At 36.0% G+C, this 25,752-nt stretch overlaps 2 protein-coding genes across 2 annotated transcripts; both read left to right on the top strand.

Annotated features, from left to right (window-relative positions):
• Positions 1 to 108: 108 nt before the first annotated feature.
• LOC135692257 (KN motif and ankyrin repeat domain-containing protein 3) lies at positions 109 to 24,394 on the top strand. Its single transcript, XM_065210344.2, has 9 exons — positions 109 to 1,272; positions 5,451 to 5,552; positions 6,035 to 6,181; positions 7,389 to 7,477; positions 8,132 to 8,212; positions 12,091 to 12,172; positions 16,096 to 16,166; positions 22,738 to 22,794; positions 24,314 to 24,394. Exons 1-7 carry the CDS (start codon positions 1,171 to 1,173, stop codon positions 16,162 to 16,164), a joined length of 672 nt encoding a protein of 223 aa, XP_065066416.2. The 5' UTR covers positions 109 to 1,170; the 3' UTR covers positions 16,165 to 16,166; positions 22,738 to 22,794; positions 24,314 to 24,394.
• On the top strand, positions 22,335 to 25,697 carry LOC148958594 (UBA-like domain-containing protein 2). The gene is made up of 3 exons (XM_089111991.1): positions 22,335 to 22,595; positions 22,738 to 22,794; positions 24,314 to 25,697. Exons 1-3 carry the CDS (start codon positions 22,488 to 22,490, stop codon positions 24,503 to 24,505), a joined length of 357 nt encoding a protein of 118 aa, XP_088968117.1. The 5' UTR covers positions 22,335 to 22,487; the 3' UTR covers positions 24,506 to 25,697.
• The last annotated feature ends 55 nt before the right edge of the window (positions 25,698 to 25,752 follow it).

The raw sequence follows: 25,752 nt of genomic DNA on the forward strand, positions 1-25,752 counted from the left end.
TCAAGACTCGTTTACACATCCCAGATTCAATCTTTCTCTGTAAAATGTGGCAGTTCGTACGCATCAATGAAATAAATATTGCGACGAACTCCCGTCTAAAATAGCCTACACTGGCATTGCGAATCTAAAGGTTAAACCCAGAAGGAAGCTAAACATTGGCTAAGGTCTAAATAAGCCCTTTTCAAAGACAAAGTATCAAATCTCCGACTGCACCTGTAAAGTCCTTTCTTCAAGGAAAAACAGGAACGTAGTTTTTCAAACTAAGCAAGACACGTAGCTTTTCAAATTGGAAATCAATATTCTGAAATACGAATGGTAGTTTCTTATAAAATTTAAGGAAAGGGATTCTCTGGATCTTCTTTTTGGAAACACAATGCTTATAAATAAATGTTACACAAATTTAGCTTTAAAGAATAAAGGAGCTTTAAAGCAAATTCTCTCTCCATTGAGCACCAACCAGAAGATAAGGAACAGCATTACCCTTCCTTTCATTGATAATTTTGCTACTTTCTTTGAATATAAGATAAGAAACCATAGAATAACCACAAGGAATAGGTATTTCTTATTACTATGGTATAACTGATCACCCTGGATATCAAGCAACTTCTCAAAAATGCTTCTTTAAATATAGGATGAAAATTGTTCGTTTCAACGATTCGGGTCCCTAGTATTTCTGGCTCAATTGACTTGAATAATAGAAAGTGGAACTCCTTGCGACTGATAAGATTTTCTGTTTTTTGGTAAATAAATTTTGTGCATTTGGAGAGTAGTGCATGAACTTTTAGTAACCAAGAAACATTTAACAAACTTTTGCTTTTGCATTTAACAAACAAGCCTTGAAATCAGCAAAAGATAGAAAAGATTGTGTACTAAATAATTTCTGTATCTTAAAATGTGTAATTTAATGACTTCCTTGCGATAAATGCAACCTGCTTGTGAAAAAGCTTTTTGTCAAAGTTGATAAAAGTAATCTTCACTAGGGACGCACCATAGATCAAAGATCTATTCCAGTATCTTTGCATAGATACTCGACCAATCATTCTTTGGTAGTTGCCGCGCAAACTGAGCCTCGTTTGGACGTACTGTAAAAAAGGCTGGCAAGAAGTGGCTAGGCCATCTACCAAGCAGAGAACAGTCTGATTTCATTTTCCTACGGAATTCTGCTGCATAATGTCACAGAAGACTGAATTTGAACTCGCTTGCGAAGGTAACCTCGGTGCTCTCAAGATCAAGTTTGCTGGAGAACCGAAGCTTGCAACGACAAAGGACACGGTAGGCTCCTTTAAAGCCCTTTGACACACAACACACCATGCCATCACAGAAATAGAAAAATTCTGCTATGCCATGCAGTAGTGGTAGGTTAAAAAGAAAAAATTTGATTACCCTGGATCACCCTACTCAAAACAAGGGTTCAGGTTGGAATTTCAAAAACGCAGTCCCTAACAAAACAGATCGGGTGAAAGAAATTAAGCTACATTTTGTAATTTTGAGGTCACATCAACACCCTTTTAACATACGATTTAAAAGTAAAGATCAGAAAACAAATCATAGAACAATCAGTGGCGAAGCTGGACTCCCATGGATGGTCGTGCCCATTGGCCTCTGCGCAAAAGAAATGAGCCTTCGCAATATTATCAAAAAAAATATTTCAGTGATCTAAGGAGCTCATATAGCAATTGCATGGCACTGCATTACTTTTCTGACAAGATAGAAACAAAATAAAATTAAAAGTATAAAAGCTGCTTTTGTGTCTCCCCTGCCTCTAGCTGATACTCAAAATTCATTTTCTTCCCAAAATGTGATGGAGGTTCCTGGCAACTTTTTTTTATTTTTGGTATTATTTACCCAAATATCAGTTCACAGGATAATAAAGCTTGAACAACAAACTTTTCTAAAATTTTATCAAATTATTGCAACAATGGGACCAAAATATACACCTGTGGACTCAGATTTCAAATGTATAATAATTGCAAGCACTATTTGTTTTGCACACATAAAATTTAGAATTTCATTCAAAAAATAGACAAAAGTTTGGCTTTAAAGGCAAACTTGACTGTGAAGTGCAAGACATGTATCAAGAATTAGATGACAAATGAAACAGATGAAACAGAAACATTAGAATATCTGCTGAAGACAGTACTGTCATGCAGCATTATTGATCTAGCCACAGTTAAATAGCACTAAATAGTGAGTGGCAGAATGAAGGCAATCTTTCTTTAAAATCCTTGAGACCTGTTTTTTCATCAGGTTCGTTGCATAAAGATTTATAGGTAGCCACTTTGTTAAGCTGAACCAAACCACTCACAGATATTCACCAATCAATTAGATACTTAATTTAAGGTTATGCCTTATGAGATAATGATAAACTACACCATGTATGACAATATTTGAAAGTTGCATAAGATGAAATAACCATTTTAAGGTTTGAATAAAATTCCAATTGAAAAGCAGCATTAAATTAATCATTGAAAAACAGATCATGACAATTTATGAATAAACAGGGCAGCATACACAAATGAAGAATGTTCAATAAATTTCTTCAGTGTAGCTAGGTGGAAATACTGAGATCAGATGACTGGGGTCACAAATTTGATACAGAATAATCATGAGCCTGAGAGTTATTTGCAGACAACAGTGTTTCTTGAGCAAAAAATTAAGGGAGGTATGTGTAATAGCTTAAGGATTATTTCACCCTGCTTATTTAAGACAAACTGACTAATTCATGGAGAAAGTTACCTATATTAAGGAAAATATATGCAAACCCAAGGAAACTGCACACAACCAAATTACATGGAAAGCAAGGGAAAAAATCAGAAAATCACTAGGCTGAGCTTGAAAACATATCATCAGAACCATAAACAAAATCACCAACAGGTTGATCAATGCTATTTCATTTTTCCCTTTCACGTGTTTTAAGGAGGGTAAAACTCCAGTAGAGCTAATTTGCAAAGAGGTTTTCTACTATAAATACTTTCAAAATTCAGAACTTTCTACTGGGAAGATTCTAGTCCAAAAATACATCAAACACCTCATAACTAATGTAAAATGAATAGATATTTATGTACATTTTGCCCCAAATGTTCATAATACTTTCGTCTTGAACACCTAAGTATACTGTTGTCGAAATAAATATTGATTATTTTATTGATTGATTAATTGAGTTTATCCCTTTCAGTGTGTGTCTCTCTGGTACAAATCCGAGCGAAAAACTGCCATATTTTCCATTCTGATCACGTTAAAAACATCCAGATGATATTCAAATTATTGTCCATTTTCTAGATAAGATAGCATCTTGCACATTTGAAGATCTTGATTCTGTTTAGGTGAATGAGAACTTGTTCGCCTACCAAAGAGATCCATTGGATTGATTCCGTATAGGCTGAGTCAAAATAACTATGAAACAATCCCTCCACAGTCGTTAACCAGTTTCCTGATAAATTACAAGGGTTTATTGGACTGGAACATTTACATGCACCATTCAAATCACCCTGATATCACAGCAACATCCACAAACGCCTGCAGTATTGACAAGTAGGCCCCAATGAAACAGGGTGCAGATAGTCTTGCCTTCAGAAACGGGCACGACCTCGTGATTGATTTCCTCCAGCTTCAGCCAATCAAATGCTGGAAATTGTACCTCAACTATTATTATTATTATGACGAGGTCGTGCTCATTTCTGAGGGCACGACTAGCATTGTTTTTCTCTATTGTTGGGCACGACCAAACATAGGCTGTCCAATTGAAGCTTCTATTGTTGGGCACGACCAAATCACAAGGTACCAGATTTTGGGCACGACCAATATGAAACCCTGTGGATTTCTACTCCGCTCCTGAAATAATTCCAGGGGCCCTGGGTGATTCGAGTAGAATTCACTTATGTCTGCGGGATAAGCTTGATCGATTTGTCGATTATACAACTAATTATTGTCTATATTTGAAAACTTTTCGCGGAGCAAAATAAATTTTTGCCAATATGTGAAAACCTTACTTTTGGAAGTTTATGGTTGTGCCAGGCACAACGGGCACGACCTTTGGCTTCGCCACTGAAAACAATCTCATTATGTTAAATTCCTTGGTATTCTTTTTAATGAGAATCTTAGCTGGAAATACCATTGAAGTGAACTTGCTAAGAAGTTAGCTAGAACTTGTGCATGTTTTTTAAGATAAGACACTTTGTTCCTGTTGATGTGGCGGTTTATGTCTCTACAACTCTTTGTTCGCTTCTTTTCTCCAATATGGACTTGTAGTTTGAAGGTTTGCCTATGACATTCACATTTATCCAGTTTTCTTATTGCAAAAAGAGAGATCAAAGCTATTGCTTTTCAAAGTTTCTGTTCTCTGTCCTCTCCCAATTTCTCTGACTTAAAAATCTTAAAGTTCCATGACTCATTTCAATTAAAACTTCTATCCTTTGTCTATGAATGTATAAATAGGATAATGCCTGTCTGCTTTTACTCGTACTTTGAATCAATCAAGTCTATTAACCAACATGATACTCAAAAGGCTTCTAAGAACAACATTTTCGTAACTCAGAAAAATACCCTTCACGGCTAAATACGGCTTAAGATCCGTCTGTTTTTCTGGGGCTGAATCGTGGAATAGTATTCCTACTGCTATCAAAGAATCTGTATCATGGGTTTGCTTTCGTTGTAAATTGAAGTCATATCTGCTTGCAAAAAACATTGACAGCTAATCCTTGAAAATTTTCGCACAGTTTTTCAATTCCCACTTGAAGAAATCTGAGTTTAATTTTCGGTATTATTTATTTTGATATCTTCGAAGTGTTAAAATATCTTAATGTAGGGTGCTTCTCTCCTCGATTAGCTTCACTACTGAGAGAGTTCCTACTTTAAATAATTCCCCATACATATATATCCCAAGTATAATTTGTGTTCCATATCTTATTATTATAGTTATTGTTTGATATTTGATATTGCTGTATTTTTATTTAGTATTTTGTGGAAATGTCTGTTGTGGAATCTAGAATACAATGAACCTGAACCTGAATTAACTTTTCCTTGTCAGACAAAAATTTGGAAGTACTCACTAACTACTAGGACTATAATCTATTTTGTTATTAGAACATTTCTATTAGAAAATTCTGTTCCCATGTCAAGCATTTTAAGAATACAAAATCCTGAATTACAAAATACAAAATTTTGGGGTTGTATCTCAATTTACTCTATAAATTGAGTAAGTTGGAATTGGAGTAATTTTTGCTTGAATAATTAAAAAGAAGCCCTCAAGTTCCTGTATAAACTGAATGGAAGTCATTAGTCCCCACAAATGACTTTTGAAAATGATGGTGAAGGTAAGATCGACCATCTAGACCAACAACACCTAGACCTACGTGCATATGCCCCAAAAGGAGAGTATTGGCAAGATAATTTAATAAATTTGAATTGATTCTTGTATGCTGCTTATGTAATGGAGGCTGTTTTTATTGCAGAATGAGCGAATGCCACTTCACTGGGCATGTTCTGGAGGCAGGAAAGAAGTTGTTAGTTATCTTCTTGACCAGTTGAATGTTCCGGTCAATGAGCAAGACGATGTAAGAATCATTTGATTTAAAGAGGAGACACACATTTGAATTTAGAAGTATTTTTATATTTTCATGGAATTTTATTCTTTACGCTGTAAGAAGTTTTTATTGAGGTGGGCAGTATTGTGAATTTGACACCAAGAAATGAGGAACTCAATGAAAAAGAACGAAAACTTTGTTCTGTTTCATTGTAGATTAAGGTTGCTCAAAATTTGATTTTGACTCCAGTTATATGTCATAGCGTCTAGATTTAGATAACCGAAACTAGCTGCTTTAAACCCACTATGCTGGGTCGTCATATAGCCCATTTTTGTTTACAACTGCTCCTGTAGATGATCTGTCTTGAAAGTATGGACCTGTGCAAGTTTTTGTTCTTCTTTGTTTGGTCTTCCGTTTCTAATATGCAACCATGAAAGGGTGAGGCTTTGTGAAAAACCTGTATATCAGGGATTCTAGGACTACTGTCTAATTAATAATTGATATATTTACAGGCAGGTTGGACACCTTTGATGATAGCATCCTCTGCTGGACATGATGACATTGTTATCTCACTGCTAGAAAGCAAAGCTGATCCCCAAATTGTTAACTTCACTGGACAGTCAGTTCTTCATTATGCTGCATCAAAAAACCGACTCACAGTAAGTTTTCCCATTAAGTATATTTGCTATTTTCAGTTTCCAAATTAATGAAGGAACTTTTGGTAGATAAATTTGATTCTTTTTATCAAGTTTTTAGAATTTTGAAATACTCTGGAAACAAATAACCTCCTCCTATCTTGCCAAAATCATAATGTCTGTTTGATTAAACAATTCATTGGTGATGAAAGGATGTTTTTTGTTACATCGTAAATATTTCCCAAGTAAATGCAGCACTAAGAGAGAAAGAGAAAAAGAAAGTAGTTGCATACAATTGTAACATTTGCAGAATTTGTTTCTATAGATTTATGTTTATATTCATATTTCAGTTTTTCATCTTGCTTCTTGAATAGGTTCCATTTTCAGTTTTGCTTAAAACTATCCCTCTCACAAGCTGTAAATAGATAAAACAAAATGTATTATTTTGCATTCAGAGCAAACCATTCTTGTTTAAACCATTATTCTATTAAACTGTTCATCTACATTCCTTTCATTTTTTACTACAATTTTTGCCTTGTTTGTTCAGACTGTTTGTTTGTTAATTTTGCCTTGTTTACAACAAAATTTCCTATATCTTTTAATAAGAAAGCAGAACAATTGTTTGGTGAGCATAAATTCTCATGTGTTTATCAAATTCTGTTGCATGAAGAACTTTTGCAATCCTTTGGATTTTAACACACAAAACTAATTTCGAAACAAACTTAAATGAAGTTGCAAGGAGACAGCTGCCAGGCACATTCGGTATCATTGAGGCCCACATCACTTCAATGCACTAAATCAATCTTACTACTGTTTTGTTCCCTGGAATATGTTGTAAACCAAGCAATATAAGTCCAGTGAATATCGTATGCTTTTTTAATTGTCAAGCATTGTTGACAATACCTAGTCTAGTTAATTCAATAATCCATTAACTCTAATTATAGTATACCACAACACTATCAACCTTTATAATCACTGCTTTTCAACCTTTCTATACAGTTTTAAGTTGCAAATAAGAACATTCCAACGCCTAATTTTTCAAAAGGTGTAGCGTAACTTTTTTCTTAAGCAATTATTAGCCTTGAATTTCTATAAACATGCTATTGTCATTTACACATTCTTTTTTGTTAATTGTTAATATCATCTACTAGCAAAGGCGAATTAGGGCATGTACAAGTAATCCTGTGATTTTGGTTCAAGGTAGCTAATGTAGCCAACTTATTTTTGCCAGATTGCTGAAGCTCTTCTAAGAACTGGTGTTGAAGTTAATGTCCAAGACAAAACAACTGGTGCAACACCTTTGCATAGAGCTGCATCAAAGTATGTTTGGAAACAATTCCTTCAATGTCAACAGTACTTGTTATTGTTTTTCATATTTGTTTATTTTCGATCAATGTTGGTGATTCGCAGACTGCAGTTTTGGTTTAGAAAGCAGTGACAATTATATCCTGGATGATTTCTTATATGAGACAGGCAGGTAACTTGGCTTGTCGAGATCCCGGCAGAATTAGCCAATATCTCGACATAGCAAGACGGAAGTTTTGCCTTATAAACACAAACCGGGCAACTGGGCTGACCGGGATGAAATTTTGCCAAAAGCGCATGCGCAAATTACAAAACGTTAAAAAGAATATGGCGCCCATCAAGAGAAGTAACGAAGAGGAAATGGAGACAAAAGTCGAACCAAAAATGAAAAATAAGAAGGGGGGAACGAAGAGGAAGTTGTTTCGTTTGACCAATTAAATGTCAATTTGGGAGTACTTGATGTGAGAGTCTCCCTGATCCCTAGGCAAGTCGGGTTACTCGGCTCTCTGTAAACACATGCCAATTTCCAAACCGCCCAGGAGAGTAACTCGGCTCCATGTAAACAACCCCTTATTTAACGTTCTTCGAATTCCCTTCTCCCATGGTCAATTTTGGGTGAAATTGTTATAGAATTAGTTGGTTATATAATGATTTTCTTTGATCTACCAGAGGCTATCTAAAGATGGTGCAACTTCTTGTTGAACATGGCTCTACCGTCAATAAGGAAGACAATCATAGAAATACCCCACTGTAAGTCGTTATGTTATCTGTGTAAATGTATTTATAATCCAACCAATTTCGGTGCGATTGCTGAGGTGAGAAGGACTTGAGAGTTTGCTAGAGAGTTGCCTTTTGATAAGGGGTACGGGGAGCAAATTAGCCCTTATTGTTCTCAATCAATGCTGCTCCTCTAATAATTCTGTCTCTCCTACAGTACTTGGCTTATACTGCGCTAATCTGTTAAAATGTGAAAAATTTGGAACAAGTATCAGTAGAGGTCTGAGTACAGAATTTTGCCTGTCCCAAAACTGTCACGTAACATAAAGCAAAGCTAAAGAATATTGGAAAGAGCTTTGCAGCACTCTTAATGAGCAATAATTGCCTAAATCCTCCAAAGTTTTATAATGTATACATCAACCAAATAATTCTTAGTGGCTCCTATTATTGAAGCCATGAATCTTTTGCCATTTTTGTGCAGATCGAAACTTTGTGCCAACATCCTACTGTTTAAGCTATTGGCAGTCATGGATCATCTGTGCAACAACATAAATGTTTACATTACTCTAAAACTGCTTTCTGCTGTTGTTGACACTATTGTAGACACTATTGCCACTGGGTTATGACGTTTCAGCAAATAGTCAGTTTCTGGTTGGCATTTTTTGCTGGTCTGTTTTTCATCAACTAATGCGCTATTTGTTGAGAATTTTTAAAATCTATTTCTCAGAGAAATAACTTTCCCTATGTTATAAATGGAGAAAGATGCTTTGTATCAGATGCTTAATATGAATATCTGATAAGATAAATCTCATCTGATAAAATCAGGAGAAAGAGCTTTGCAGCAAATGGCTCTTAAGTTTCTATGATTTCTCTTGACTTTGCACCATGACAGTATTAGCTCCATCAAGTAAAAATTTCTCAGTTCTTCTAAGAACTCTCAGATCTAGTCAAACCGAATTGTTATTGAATGTGCTATCGCATTACCCATTGATAAATCCTACACAGTTTCTCTTTCTTTCCCCACATAGTTTCTTCATCTGGTAGTTGAGAATATATAAAATATCCAAAGAGTTTGCCTGAAGTTGATGTTTTTTCTTGCTGACAGTTTCTTTTGATTTCTTTATGCTAAAGGTTCTGGACATAAATCTAGTTGTTTCCAGATGCACTAGACTTAAATTTTTTCCAGAAAACACAACACTGCCAATGATTTTGGACCAATTACATTCTAGATGTAAAGAGTCTTTATAAAGATTTTGAGCGCTCTCAATCAAATAAATCTTTGAAGTTACATTCTCGAATGCAAGCTCATTGAAACAAGCAAAGGAATGAATATCGAGAGCCTGTTTCGAAATGTTATCTTTTACCAGGTTTTTATAAATATTTTATCATGAAAAAAGTTTTTTATTCGTTTCCTTTTGCACATGTGTGTACCTAGCATCCGAAGATAGAAGGTCAAAGTCCTTCTTGATGTGACCTTACCTCGTAATTCCGACGCTTGGAACTGCAGAGAGCTGGCGACTCTCCTCACTCAATTGAAAGTCCGTCATGTCAGGGACTCGAATCCCAGACCTTTGGATCTGTATTCTACGAACCTAACCACTTAGCCATAATCGCACTAAAATTTTGTCTCTGTTCATGTTTCTAGGTATTATTATACCTTAAACATTCCTGCTTCAAAAAGTAAATTTCCAATAAATTTGCTCACATCGTGGTTGGTTTTCACTTTTTACATGATTATTTAATCACTCAAGACCTTTCGTTTACTTCCAAAATCGGCGATAAACGCTGAACTATCGGGGGGTTGTTTGCATCAATCCAGCTTGCACAAATTACAAAAGGTGCAATATCCCGGTGCCAGTTACACTATACCGGATTGCTGAATTTCATACCGGATAGGGGTTTTGAGTCACACCAATCCGCTACACAACGCTCTGATTAGCGGAGTGAAAATCACTCCGTAGCGGAGCATTCTAGTGCAATCGCACCAATCCGATATACTCCGCTTCGAAAAAAAAGAAACAAACAAAAAAAGAATCAAACTAAGAATGTGCCACAATCTTGCTATCCGCCCAACGAACCCCAGCAATTATCTCTCAGTTTTCAGGATTGTTTCCTTGATTTTATGTTGTAGTTATTGAAAACGAATTTACAACAGCACATTGCTTCGAAAAGATCATCAAATATTTTAATCTGGTGCATTTTACGCATGAGCTCACAAAAGCACACTGCATTGTGTACCAGAAATGCAGAGGCATGCAGGCGTATGAGCGAACGGGGCACCGTAGTGTTACTGCCACCCCAAATATCACTCCGGAGTAGCAATCCGGTATAGTGTAACTCTAGCCTTATTGTAATGATTCTTTTAGCTATGGACTGTTGGTGAAACATTCTTCCTGAAAACGCCCTCCGTCTTTCATGTTTTGCTTGTTAAGGTTCTGAGAGATCTAGCTTTTTTCTTTGATTCAAGTATCTGTGCGGATTCAAGTTAGTTTCAAGGACCTGTTATATTTTCAAAGAAGGTTAGATCTGTGAAATTTTGAAAAAATAACTCTTTCTGATCTTGGCAAACTTCCTTTGTTTTTATTTACTCCCGAGCAATGTTTGCTTTTGCTTCAATGAAACCTTGAAGTTACATCTCTCAAGCCTCGTTTGCAACGGCATCATGCTTTTTCAAAGATTGTGATCTTTAACTATTTGCCACCGGCTTCTCTCACAAAAAGAATCATAATCTTTCTCTGTCTTTTTCTATTTTTTATAGCATGTTAAAAATAATCAAACACAACAGATTTTTTTTCATTATTTCACAAGCACGCCGGCCTTTCACAGAATATTTCACAATAATGACAGCTGAACTCACGTATATCGATTTTTAACTATTTTTAACCAGGAATTCTTTAACGTCCTATAATGGTTCTGCTATTAATATTTTATTCAATGATAAGAAAATCTAAAAGAGGAATTAATGTCTTGTTGATTGTCTTTTAAAAACGTAACATGTACGTTTTTCCCATCAATCCTATTGATAAACGTCATATGCTTATTTTTAAATACGAACTCTCTACAAGAAACTCTAGATTCTTATTTTTAAACTGAAGGAACTGTGGTAAAATATCTTGTCTCGAGCAAAAATATTAAGAAACTTTTGATTTTGTATTATGAAACTTTTAATGTTTAGTTTTTCAAAGCCCAACTTCCGTGCCTTCTAATTTCTTTTCCGCAACATGTAACGTTCCTCTTATGTTACCAATATTATTTTGTAAATTTTCGCATATTTGGACTGCGGCATCTCTCAAGTAGATGTGTCAAAGTTCACAGATGTCATGCATATGTGGTTATGCTCTAATAAAGTTTATTCCGCTTAATGCTAGCAGTCCAAAAATCAAGATAGTATCCAGTGGCTATTTAGTTTCAGCTAATTGTTTTCTGGTTGCCCAGGACTCTTTAGAGGTCTTTGAATGTACATTTATTAAATTGCCCCTTGCTACCATCATGTGCACCTCCTGTACGTTGTTTTGTAAGACAATTTGGTTCCTTTTTCAGCCTGGCGTTTCTTATTTTTCGCATAATTTCAGCCGCCGAATATGTTTCTAATTTTTTCTTGTTTTTGTAATCGATATATCTGTGCATAGTTATGTCCGGATATAATGTGTGCTTGATAAAGTAATTAAAGCCTCTGTCCGGGATGCTGCACTTTTACCTGCAGTTTCTCTAGCTTTGTTGTTATTCTTCATTTTCAATTTTTGCTGATACTTATTTATTGAGTTTTGTTGAATCTCAGCCTTATAAGAAAAGCATGTATTTTTAGAAATAACTGAAAGTAAGCTTGCACCATTGAGCCAAATTGTCTCGAATCTCGCTTTCCTTCTCATATTTCAATACACACTGCTCAATTACTTTTTCTCGTTGTCTAGGCACTTGGCATGCGAAGAGGAAAGGTTGGATGTCATAAAGTATTTACTGAAACGAGGGTCTGATCCTTCTTTACGAAACAAGGTATGCTTTCACAACCCTCCTCTCAAATTACCATGAATTAACCCTACTCGACAGATCTTAACTGGACTGCACTGAACGGAATCGATTTCTTACAATTATTTTGACTAAAGATGAATTTTCATAAGGTCACAGTATAATGCGGATTATTAAAATATTTTACAGTGTCTCATAATTCTATTTGATATACTAAATATAATAATGTCATCTTTCCAGTGATAATCAGAAAAAAGCATTTTCCGTCCTGCTAAACCAAGCAATACATTTTCTGTGTAGCAATTCAAACAAGATATTAAACTTTTTTGCGGTACAGAGCTTGAAGTGGCTTTGAAAAAAGCAAACATTTCACAACATACTATCATAAGCCCGGTCGTCTTTTCATCTAGCAGTTTTGGAATCGATCTATGTAGAAACGAAAAGCCACTATTGTGTAGACAGAAGGAGTTCGTTTTCTCTCTTGGACTCCAATGGTAATTTTTCTATAGGCACGCGGCACTGATTGGTCAACTATACCGGTCTTGTGCTTGCGTTTTTCTGATTGGCCTATTTCGATCCAGAACTGGGTATATATTTTCCATTGTTTTCTTTCGGACCCTTACTCTGACGTTTTATACTCTAAGGAGTGTTGGACGAAAAAGCTTTTAGCCAATATGTTGTAAAATGTTTGCTTTTTTCAAAACCATTTTCAAAACAAGATATGATAATACTGTCAGTGGATTGGCTGCACCGGTAACAGTTTCTGCCATCCAAATATTTCAGCAAGTTTTTATAGACTTGAATATTCAATTATTACGAAACATGAAAAGCTTTCGAACTGGGGATTCACAAAGTTCTTAATAAAACAAGGTTTATGTATTTATGTTTACCTGGTTCTCACACCAATTTCATTCTCAATGAAAACCCTTTGTTGCTATTTAATTCCTTGAATTACATTTCTGTGGAGTGCCACATCCCTAAAATTATTGAAATAGTCAATCCGAAACGACTTTTAAGTGAAGGTGAGTCAATCGTGCTTCATACTGGCGGCAGCATTCCCTCTCCTTACTAGTATTAGTTTAGAAAAAAAAGCTGTTCTAGTTTCGTCGTGAGTTGGTCCAGCTCGAGTTTCACTACCAATCCCTAAAAGTCTATCATTTGACCGCCCCCCCTTATTGTAAGAGGCCTTTTAATTACTGTGAAAAGTAAAGTGTAAGGCAAAGAAGAGCGCTCTTTCACGTAATCATGTTTCATAAATCAACTCTCTATCAAATTTCTATTCACAATATATATAGCTAAATGTCATGTGACTATTAACTGACGGCGCATGCGTGACATGTTACAGGAGAGTGAACCTGTTACACTATAAGCCTGGTATGCACTTAATTACAGACGCTTTGCAAGATGAAGTATAAGAGAGTGAGGTCTAGTATGTTCCCCCACCACATTTGCCAATACCCTGGACCAAAATAGGGCCTATCTAGCATTGCTTTGCATTTCACAGTATCACTGTGGAAAAAGGGTCAAATAGCAGCAAAGACTACCTCGCATTATCTAAAGCAAAAATTGGCATCTCTAGTGCACCTCTTCCCCAACGAACTACAACTCCAACTCCTTTTGGGCTTGTAATTCTTGGAACCAGACCAACAATAGGCACAAAAAAGCATTTCTGTAACATTCTTTACAACCACAATGCGTCTCAGATATGTAAATTTTGACCAGTGACAAATTGCTATTTTCTCTTCTACCCAAACCTTTTCACCATTTCCTATTTGGTCAAATTTTAAGTGATTCATGAAGGTCATTACTTGTTGAGGTTTCCTGTTAAGATGGCACCATCAATGGCATCTTTTTGCCTTGTATGCTTATACATTGCTAATTATTCACTTTTAAATATTGAAGCTATAAATAAGAAAACCGGATCTTCACACCCACATCTTTTGGTGTAGTATCCCTTAAATTCAGAGAAAGGATTCTTTGAGTATATATGCTCACAACTTCTCCAGAATCTCGTAACCATCCTTTTCACTCGTCAATTGCTGGGATGCTTTAAGGTTTCCCTTATCAGTGTGGCCTCAGCGAAGAAATACATTTATCTACGTTGATATCTTGTTTCTTACCAGAAACCTTATTTAGTTTTGAAGGAATTCATATGCAGGGTGTTTCTACATAGACTTGATGTGACTGAAATGTTTCCGGAAAATTTCTTTTCAAAATAGTCTGGAATTTTCAAGGTTCAAAATTTTCTGATATGAAATGAAAATTCCATTCCTCCAGTGCTGGAGTGCTTTTGAATTCTCTTATCCAGTTAAAGTCTATTTATCTGCGTTTGATTATTGCTCAAGGCTTTATTGCGATCTAGGAGATTCACGTCACTTTTGAGCGGTTAACTGAAAAGGGTTCTTGCTCCAGAGGTAGGAATTTCTAGAATGAATCTCACAAAGTTATCAAGAATTTCATGTCTTAAAACTTTGAAAGATATTTTCTAAATCTTTGTGGCTTAAAACTAAGTTGAAGTCGTGACAAAATTTTCTTGCCCTCGCTACCGTAACCCATTCGTACATATCCACTCTATTCTCACTAGTCACCCCTGCTCAAATTTTAGTCATCGAAACTAATACAAGATTTTACGTTTCAAAGCAAAAGAGTTTCGTGATCACTCTCCTCTCCTTTTGTTGATCGTGTGCTACAAATTTAGAATTTCAAATGCAGTTGCTACTCACTCCTGATCTTGGTATATTACCTAATTTAGGTGGCTGCTTAATCCAGGAAAAGCTTATAACCATATCCCTCCATAACAATGGGTAGTCCCCATTGTTTTTAGCTAGCAAGGACTTGTGAACATGACTGCACATCCAATTTAAAATCTGGCTTTTGCGTGTAAATGCCTTTTCAAGATTTATAAACATTGAATTCTCCTATGGTTCTTTCGTATATTGTATCAAAATTTTATTGTGTTTGGATATTTTTGAAACATTTTTTGTGTTTTACATTCAATTATATTAAAGTACTGTTACTTCGTCAAAAAGATCTAAACCTTTGTTTTTTATCCCTAGTCCGGATTTTCTATATTTTTAACCGATAGTTCTAGGGACATCTTTGAAACTCCATTCCACTTTTAAATCACTCCAAAAAATCTCGTACACCTTTGGTGGAAATCCTATTGTTTTATCTGGAAATTCCCCTGGAAATTATCTGGAAGAGTGAATTGCCCCTCGATGCAGATCACCCTCCTTATCAAGTTTTACTTCTTAAGTCTTAAGGAACAATACTTTTAACTTCGTCATTAGCATAAATTGTGCATTGAATTTTTACGTTGTCGATGCTAGGGACTGGTAGAGCCTTATAAAGAATTGACTGAGTTCATCTTTGTGATCATAATCTTGTATTGGTTTGTGCATACTCCATATACCGTTAGAGTGACAACTTAGAATAACAAGCACCTTTATACAGAATTTTTTTTGGCAGTCAAGGCCTTGAAGCGGCAACCTCCAGTTAAACGAACTTCCCTACAACGGACATTTTTCTACAACGGACACTTTTCTACAACGGACACTTTTCTACAACCGACGCTTCTCTACGATGTACACACCCCTAGAAAAAACACCACTTTACATTAAGCATCACTTTAAAGGGGACAATTCTTCTAAAATTGACAAGTCTCTTCAACCGCAACTTTCCTGCAATGGACAATTCACAGAGAAGACACCGCCCTTCACTGGGCAGTACTTTAAAACGAACACTTGTCTACAATGGACACTTCCCTACAACGGACACTTACCTACAATGGACATTTCCCTACAATGGACACTTACCTACAACGGACACTTATCTACAATGGACAGTTACTCGGGTCCTACGTGCGCCCATTGTATATAGGTTTAGCTGTATCTCAGTTAAAATGATAGCTGACAATCTTTCTCAAATTTATATATCACTGTTATTTTCAGGAAAACCTTCAAGCTTTTGAGTTGGCCCCACCGCAAATTAGAAAGAGAGTCCAGGAAATGCAATTTTAAAGGTTTGTGTTACGTCACACGGTTATTCTTACACTGCATACATTGCATGCCCCCTAAAGAAAACAATTTAGCAACATACATTTGCAACATAGTTCCACAGCGAAGAAACATCAACGGTATGTATAATTAAATAACACAAAAGATTTTGTTGGTCAATGAGAAAAATAATTTTCTTGTCACCTGACCTACAAACTCGTCGCAAGCCTCTAGCTTTTGGAGTCTGCCAGTTTTAGTTCGGAGCTGGTGAGGGCTGCATCATAATTTTGCAGTAAGCGTCCTGTAGGGTCCTTTTCGTCGGTAGTTCCACCGCATTGCACTGCAATGGAACACAACAATTGTACGTGCATTCAAGAAACGTAATTTGGATTCTGTAAGTTTTGCCTGAGGAACCGTTATGAGAACTTTTCGCACAACTGACAATGTTGAAGTCAAGTTTCATTCCTTGATTCAATTTAAAAAATCTTATCTGTTTAAAAAGAGGAGGTAGTTGGAGGGAGCCTGCAAAGTAGGTTTGGCGGGATGGCGTTACTGTCTTTTCGACGAACATGATACAGGATATATGATGCGTGGCCATATTGAAAGGGAAAGGGGAAGGGGAAGCTTGGGGGAAAGGGATCAGGATTTGAGAAATTTAGTGGCTTGATACATATATCCTTAAAGAAAGGTGAAGGGTAACAAAATGAAGGTACCCAAATGTGGACTTTTAGGACAACGCCATAAAGCGAGGCAGCACATGGTGCCTTTTTTATAAAAGAACTTCGCTGCAAGAAGAGTGTTCCCTTATATTTACGTATGTGATGTAACCTCACAGAGTGCTACCTAGAATTAAATTTTGATACCCCACACTGGATTTAACATATTCTTATGTAAGCAAATGGTTTATTTTGAAATACAATAGATAGCAAAGGGAGAGTTTTTTAAATTTCCGGCAATAAACATTGCAACTGATATGGTTCCATTAAAGAACGTTATAATCTCACAGATCAAAGGTAGATGAGTAAAGCCCATAAAGGGCCTCTTCAGCCAAGCATTGTACGACTCTTTTGAGCACAAATTGGGATTCACCACCCTACCTCAAGAACGAACACAATCTTTTTTATGTTTTTTATGCATATTATGTTGTAGATTTTATCACGATGTATAGTTTGAAAACTTGAAAGAGATTGACTGCAAAAATCTTTTCGGGTGAAACGTTTTCGTCTTCAGTAATTGATCACGGTCATATCTTCTATAATTTGGAAATGGCTTTGAAAAAAGCAAACATTTTACAACATAAAGGCTTTAAAAGCTTTCTCGTCTGACACTCCTTGTAGCATTTTTCGTTTCGGATAATTGGCAGAGCCCGGTCGTCTTCCCATCTAGCATTTTTGGAATCGATCTCCATACAAACGAAAAAGCCGCCATTGTATAGACAGATTATTCTCTCTTGGACTCCAGTGGTAATTTTTCTTTAGACACGCGGCACTGATTGGTCAACTATACCGGTCTTTTGCTTGCGTTTTTCTGATTGGCCTATTTCTATCCACAACTGGGTATATATTTTTCATCATGTTCTTTCGGACCCTTATTCTGACGTTTTATGCTCTAAGAAGTGTCAGACAAAAAAGCTTTAGCCAATATGTTGTAAAATTTTGCTTTTTTCAAGCCATTTTCAAGTTCTATACCGCCAAATAGCTGTTCACCTTCTTCTATAACAAAAAATCAATATCACAAGAAATGCGAGTAGTCAGACGTTTGCTACAAAAAGGTTTGCAGAATATGCCCAAACGAATATGCCCTTATTTTAATTGGTGTAATCGAAAATGTTTTTTAATATTGAAAAATTGAGAATGCCCCAGGTATTTATACCACGAAAACTTTCTTACGAGATCAAATGAAATGGCATTTTAGAGACTTAGGTTGCAGAAAATTTTGCAACAAAAGTATGCACAAATCATTTTAGCCCGGCTTATAAATTTTATAAGTTTACCCGAGAAACAAATTAATACGCCCAAAGAGTGTTAAGAAATCTTTTGACATAAAAAACTGCGGACTGTCAAGAGCAGAACGGAAATGAGTAAAAAGAATTTCCCTCAAGGTCATATTATCGTTTATTAAAAGCGAAAGGTCAAAGTTTTATGAAAGACCGCAAAATGATGTCGTTGGGTGTGGCTTCACCTCAAACCATTTTGCCAATATTTGAATTTCAAGAAATTTACCTTTGTCTATATGTTCTGAATGCAGTTGTTTGCATAAGTTAAAGTTGTCACTTTAAAGTAAATTGTAAGTAAGTCAAAGTGATAAAGAAATCGTCACTTTTCCACTGCTGACTCATTGCTAACAATGGGCCTTTGCGAGCGTGGCGACGGTCCAAACAATGGCAGTAATTTTCTACGGATTAACCAAAATTGATTTTAGACAGTCTAAAAATGCATTATGGGATGCTTACGTAGCGCAATGGCCCATTGTTAGCAATGGGTCTTTAAGTTAAAGCTTCGGGACCTACTCTGTGAATGAAAAAGAAAGGACACGTCGTGACTGTATATCTGTAACTTGGTGTGATTTCGATGAAAAAAGCCTAGGTATAGCATTTAGGGGGGAAATGCCCTGGTCGGGGTCGATTCAGGGCATTTTTTAAGAATTTTCCACTGGTGGGGTATTTGAGAAAAGGGCATATAGATAAAGGCAGAATTTACAGATAAACAGGCTTTCAAAAATATTCTAGGGGAATCGCCTATAGAAGCAGCAGTTTCAGGGAAAATGAGATTTGAAACCTGTTCAATGAAGATTTCATCCACCAATATCTCAAATAAAGTAAAAAGTAAAAAAGTCACCGAATCATAAGGGCACTTAAGTGGTGGGGCAAACATGTTCCACTGGTGGGGCAATGAAAGGGGCTGGTGGGGAATTTCCCCACCACTTTATATGTTAAAAAATGCCCTGGGTCGATTAGTAGTTTTTCTGAGCCATTTCAGGTCGTGGGTTTTATTACAACGGTATGACAGCTATGCGCAGTGACAATAAAGACAGTCGGTGACACATACTAATCTATTTGCACCTTCGAGCCAAATATTGGGAAAAAGGGTTTTCGTTTGATCAACGGTCCACGAGAATGGATTTTGTCAGGGTCGGCGCATTTGCTAACTATGAACATTTTTTACCATAGGTTTGATTTGTTTTGTTAGTTACGTCTACAAGTAAACCAATATACTTGATTTTGAATACCTGACTAGTGTGGCAACTGGTAAAATTTTTTATTAACGTTGGTATCTAAAATTTACCATCAAAGATGTCTAAAATCTTTTGGTGCAAATGTTTTTTGCAAACATTCTTTCCGAGTTTCTGGAAAAACTTCCCAATTAAGGCGCAATTTCTTACAATTTGTAAGGAGTTCATTCTAGCAGACTTATAATAATTTGATCCAATCATAGGGTCGTCTAATCTTGTTCCCATTGAATTTTGGCTTTTGATTTAAAATTTCGTAGGGAATTCTTCATGCCATGCTGCATCCTCTTCCTCTAAACCCCCCCCCGCCCCCCCCCCCCCGCCCCTTAGGTTGCTGGAAGCTAAATATACAGCCCTTAGACTAAAATATCAGACTGTTCGGGTCAAGAACTAAATTGACACATAAATTGGGGAAACCTATTTGGAGTTGTCATTTTTAATTCTGGGTACCGGGGTGTAAGAATTTTTTGGGGGTTTTAGCCTTGTTTAAATGGGTTATCAAATTTTGTTCACTAATTCCTGATGGGGTATCGATTTTTTCAGTACATTTGCACCGAGATCTAATTTATTTGTCTTGCATAAAACAATTATAATTGTTGTGCAGCGATAAGTACCGGAGCGTTTTTATACCTCAAGCTGGATGGGATGGGGTGTCGAAAAATTTTTGCCTGAATTTTCCCGTTTTCCTGGAAGTTTAATTAATTAGGATTTCAATGAAAACATATGAATGTAATATTTTTTATTTCAATTAATATATTTATATATTGAATGTTTGTCAAGAGTAGAAATGATATTGGGATATCAATTTTTTCATTGTTTGGAAATTTGTTTTCAAATATTATTGGGTTTGGTGAATGGGGTAAAAAACTCCCATTTTTCTGCAAAATTCTTCCATCCTTATGCCCACCACTAAAAATGACAGCTCCCTAATCAAAGTAGGACTTTTGTCCCAGGAAAAGGGCTTTTAAATTGAATTGGTCAATTTAGAACGAAAGCAAAATTAGACGTGCTCCTACTGGATGTGTATTTCTTATGAGATCAGTTGATTATCCTTGTCTCCCATCTTTCTAGCAAAAAATTCCTTTCTTATGATCAGTTAAACCACGACAACTTAAAGCCCATCTGGTGCCTTCATAAAAAGACTAGTATGTCAACATTTTGTCAGCAGTTTTCGGCTAGGCGTTTCTCCATTTATTGCCTTATTCAAAAGTGCGTTTGCAGTTTGAAAAACTGAGAAATTGAATGCTCTTAATTAAGCATAATGCGATATTTTTAAACATTCAAGAAATTCAAAGATACAGTCCGTAATCTTTGGAAATCTCCAACCGGTTAAACTGTATGTAAGAAACATTTGTTATTTTTTCCGAGGCTAGGTATTCTTATTTCTGAATAACCTTAGGCTCGGTTGTTCTTACGTCGCTCTTATTTGTTGCCTAATAGGGCCTCAGTGTCCTTATACAGGGCCAACGCCACCAGGGGAATGCCCCCACTTGTTTGGTAAGCAAAAATATTTTTTACAAAGGCCCGGTTTTGAAACACTAAATTCAAGTTCGAATTACAGAACTTTGCCCCTCCATCTTGAAATTCGTGGCGTTGGCCCTGTAATAAAACGTGTCCTTATAAAAAATTGACTTCACTTGCTTCTTGCTACTCTCGCGGTTTGCTAAGTTCGGCATTTCAGAGATATCAATTTTAATCGCTTTTGCAAAGAGAATTGGATTCCAGGATTTCAAATGAATGACATGTAATCCAATGTAATAAAGAAGAGAAAATAACTTACTGTCAAAGGTCAGTTATATAAGTTGCTCATATAACGAGTAATCCAAATTTGAAGTAAAATAATTCAATGTTTCAAAAGGTTTTCTCCACTATTCCTTTTGTTTGAATTAAGACGGGACCTTCTACTTGCCCCTGCATGTTTTTGAGCCATGAGAGCCTGTGTACGAAGCTCTTTCCCGTCACCCAATGTTTGCTTGTTTATATAACTTTCGGATAAAATGTTTTGCATGTAAACTGCAAGACAAATTTCAGTAAAATAAATGACAATCGATTATTTTATTACATTCCAAATTATCTCATTAAACGATTTAACACATTTTTGTCTGGTTTACTTTTGTCTGGTTGACTGATGTCTGCTTTGTAATAACGATAACAGTTACGTCCTAAATACGTGTATCAGGCAAATATTTTGACTAGCCGGAAACTGTTTTCCTGGAAAGCATCCGTTTGAGAGCCCGTTTATTGGTCACATGCATCCGTATCACATGTGTGTGAATTGAATACAATGAATTCCGGCCAATCAACTACGAGTTTTTCCAAAACACCAGACGGTCGGAACATTCCCGGCATACAGTTCGCCCCACAATTCTTTGCGTGAACAACAATAAACATTCTGTTTTGAGGCCAATGTCATCTGCCTCGAGCGTGATGTCAACTTTGGGGTGAAAAACTGTAACAATCGTCACAGATAACGAGCCCAGCTAGTTTTGGCCGAGAACAGTGGTGTAAGGACCGGGGGCCTTTAGGTATGCACCCCTATGTTTTTCCAGCAACCGTTATTGCCCTGTTAGTGAAATATGAAGTGCATGCTATTGGCTGATAGATGCCCCTTTTGCATGTACACATGTCCTTGTAATACCCCTTAAAAATTGGCCCCCTTTCGTCTTGTCCCTGCTTTCAATGCATTCCAACGCCATTGGTTTAGAATATAAATAGTTGTGAAAAAGGTGCTTTATCATATAATTCTGTACTCATAATATTTCAAGGTGCTGTTTAACACATTTTTAAAGCATTGACTTTTATTTTATTTTTTTGGTTATTCCAATGTTAAAGGGATGGGGGTAAATTTTGTAATTTTATAATAAGGCCTCAAGACATGATTCCGATTTTTCAGAAACATTTCTAACTATGAATTAGAAGCTCGTCTATCTCTTGAACACATTTTGCGGTCTGTCGGTTCTGCTCACGAATCATAGGGAGGATCAAAACTGCTCGTGTTAGATGACATAGAAAGGGACAACATCGGCACGCTGTTTTTCAATGATCACAACTTTACAAATTCTCAACACATGAGATTTGTTTGTGTTGTGTCTTGAAATTCATGAAACTTTTGCACCAAAATGGATAATCTTAGAGAGCAAGTTATGATAAACCAATTTGTCATGGCTGCCGGCTGTCCAAGGGACCAAGCAATACAAATTTTGCAAGCTGCACAATGGCAATTTGAAGTGAGTTGTTTTGCCATGCCGACACTCAAGATAATAACTATTTACCCGTGCAACTAAAAGGGTCTCTTGCTTTCAGTTTCCAGACTTAAGTTGTAAATTTGGAATTCTTGCTTTTTATAATCGTATTTTGTCGTATTTTCAGACTGCATTGAGCCTATTCTTTCAAGAGGCAACGGTCCCGCAACATCTTCACTCATCGGTAAGTTAGACATAATTACATTCCGGAATTCAGTAACTCCCAGCTTTGAAGTTTTTGTGAATATTGCTTATTATTGATTAATTAAGTATCTGTAGCATGAAATCCTAAACTAGGAGCTCGTCCAAAATAGTATCGTGCTCCTATGGGGAAATGTTATCATTTGCCTGCTATACATTTTCTTTGTGGTCCTATCGTAAGTCTTTATTTTCTTTAGGGTTTATTAATCTTTTAACCAAAAAATTCAACATGCGTTCCCTATTTTAGAGGCAATGATCTATCTGTATTTGGAGTTGCTATTCACTTAAAACAAAAAGTAGTGATTCGCTAGTAACTCGTGTTACCACCCAGATTCTATTGAAAATTTCAAAGATAAACGCCGACGTCAAATTTTCAACCAATTTGCTTGAATTAATAGCGTTTTTCTTTTTACACTAAACAATGAGACTGCATTTTTAGGAAAGGCCGTCTTTTCGTCAACATGTCTTTGGTACCAGGGCGTTTCAGTGTGCTGCTTTTCGTTTCAGCGTTGGGTTCCCAATGTTTACTTTATTATCCCTGTTGACATGTCTGCTCGGCAGGTCCGCCTGATGTTAATGAGGTCAAATCTGTTTGGTGCTGACATAGCACTGCAGGGAATGGCACCATTTCCACAATGCCTTGATTAGGCCTTTTTGAAAGACAAGGATATGATGTTTTCCCTTACGTTAAAACCCTTTAGCTTAGTACCGCCACACCATTCTGTTGAAATGGCTAGTTCATGCATGAAGTAACAGTTTTTCAAATATTTTGGGGCGGAATAGTTACAATCTTTGAATGACCATCTCTCTCTTAAGTGCCTTTGTAAAGTTGTTACGCCCCTCTTTTTAAGAATACAGTTCATAATAACAGCGAGGCTCGATTTGCCAAAAAATTAAAATGTCAAGAACAACGTAAGAAAATTACCAGCCTCTGATGATAATTTGAAGAAAAGAAGAGATGTGTTTCTTAAAACTCAATCACATATTAACAAAACGAATACTATTTTTATTAGGTAGTCAACCCTGCTACTAAATTGTCTTGGGGCTAAGTAAAATAACCCATTGAACACAACATTCAAAAGATATCACTTTTCCCTATCAATCTTTTCATATTTTGAGAAGTATGGAATGAGAATTACTTAGATAATACAAGATATTTTTTCTGCATTTGTATGCTATTTTAGAATTTTGCAGTACAGAAGGCTTGCACAATTTTAAAACTATTACTTCAATCTCCATTTTTTAGTATCACAAAATTTAAAAGATTAACAGTAAAATCATCAATATTTATGATTCAAAATTTTAGAAATATACTCAGTGTATTTGAATTTTTTATATGAGAGAATTGTGTACAGTTTAAATTCAAGGATGCAGTTTGTCAAGCTTGGATTATTCTTTTAATTTGTGTGGAGTGAGCCAGAGTTTTTTTACTTCCTTTTTTATTTGTATACTTTGTTTGATATATTTAGGACACTATTAACAGTACTGTGGTACATTTGTAGGTTATGACACCAGCCAACACACCTGCAACACCACCAAATTTTCCAGATGCTTTACTTGCGTTATCAAAGTTACAAACTGCAGACTCTAAAACTTCGACCAATATTACAAACAATACTTCTGCATCCCAGAATCAGATTCAAGTTACAGTTTCATCTTGTGGAAATGTAAATAGTCGAGAATGTTGGAGATGATCATGATTATGCCCAGGACTGCAGATTTGCCTGTACAATATGCATTTAATCAAGAAAGATGTAATCTTAGGCTAATATCTTGATGTAAAGTGCAAGTCAAAGATTGATGTTTGATGCAACAGGTGCTTTCTACTCTACAAATGTTTTGCTCTGGCAAATGTTCACCAAGCGAAAGAGAAAGAGTTGGAGACGACATCATGATTACTTGAGGATTATCATTGTAAATTCATTAAACAGAAATGAACACTTGCATTGAGAGGCTTTTCCAAGATGGTCTGTATGAGACTGGGTTCTCTCTTCATAAGAGGAGAACATGAGAGAAGAATAACTTGTTTTCAAGTTTCTGCCAGACTTAACTTGGATATTTAACTAGTAATTAAACCTAAACAGTTGCATGTGTGACTATCGCTTTTTTGTTGCATTGGTTAAATTGGATTTCCTGCTTGTTGAGTTGAGATCAAACCAATTTGGGCATGTTTTTACAGCAATGTTGGAAGTGATCTGTTTCTTTACTCCAAAAACGTCAGATTGATCAAATAATGTGGGTGTTTGTTGTGTAGAGACTAATGCAAAAAGCTTGTTGTTTACTTTGGTATTTTGTAGAAAGAGACTGTTTATTGCCTTTTTATTTGGCTTACAAGTAATACAACGTCTACATATATTTTTTGCAAACATGTAAGTGTGTTGTACATGTAAACCCTGTATGTTTGTGATGAGGATTTAGCTGGGTGGCAGTAAATGATGTTCCTTAACACTGCTTCGAGAAAGTTTTCTAAGACAATTCAGGTCCCCATTGCAGTTTTTTATAGTAAGGCTACCTAGTGGCAAATTTACAGGTGGCCTGATTTTCATTACTAAATGAAAATTATATGGTGATCTGTCACTATGAATCTGTGATAGATAACATTAATATTCAAAATTTTTAAGCAATTTTTATATCAGGATTGAGAATCACAGTTGAATAATTATTTTAAAGCCTCTATCCAGAATGCATATGCTTTTCCTGTGGTATGTCGCTAGTCTTTCTGTCTTTTGGAAATTTGCCTACTCGTTTAATCTCTTGCGATGCAATAAATAATTGGTTTTGTTGTGTGAATTCAAGCTAAGGAAAAGATCTTATAAAGCTTGTTTAATTGCAATTTATCTTATGATTGTGTTGAGCAATGAATAAATAAACACAAGTCAGTGGAAATTGGACTTCTTTTATGTCACTGTCTCTACTCTGAACATTTTCTGATACAATTGTA

Source organism: Rhopilema esculentum, chromosome 13, assembly GCF_057945365.1.
Source record: "Rhopilema esculentum isolate cy_ngs chromosome 13, ASM5794536v1, whole genome shotgun sequence".
Lineage (NCBI taxonomy): Eukaryota > Metazoa > Cnidaria > Scyphozoa > Rhizostomeae > Rhizostomatidae > Rhopilema > Rhopilema esculentum.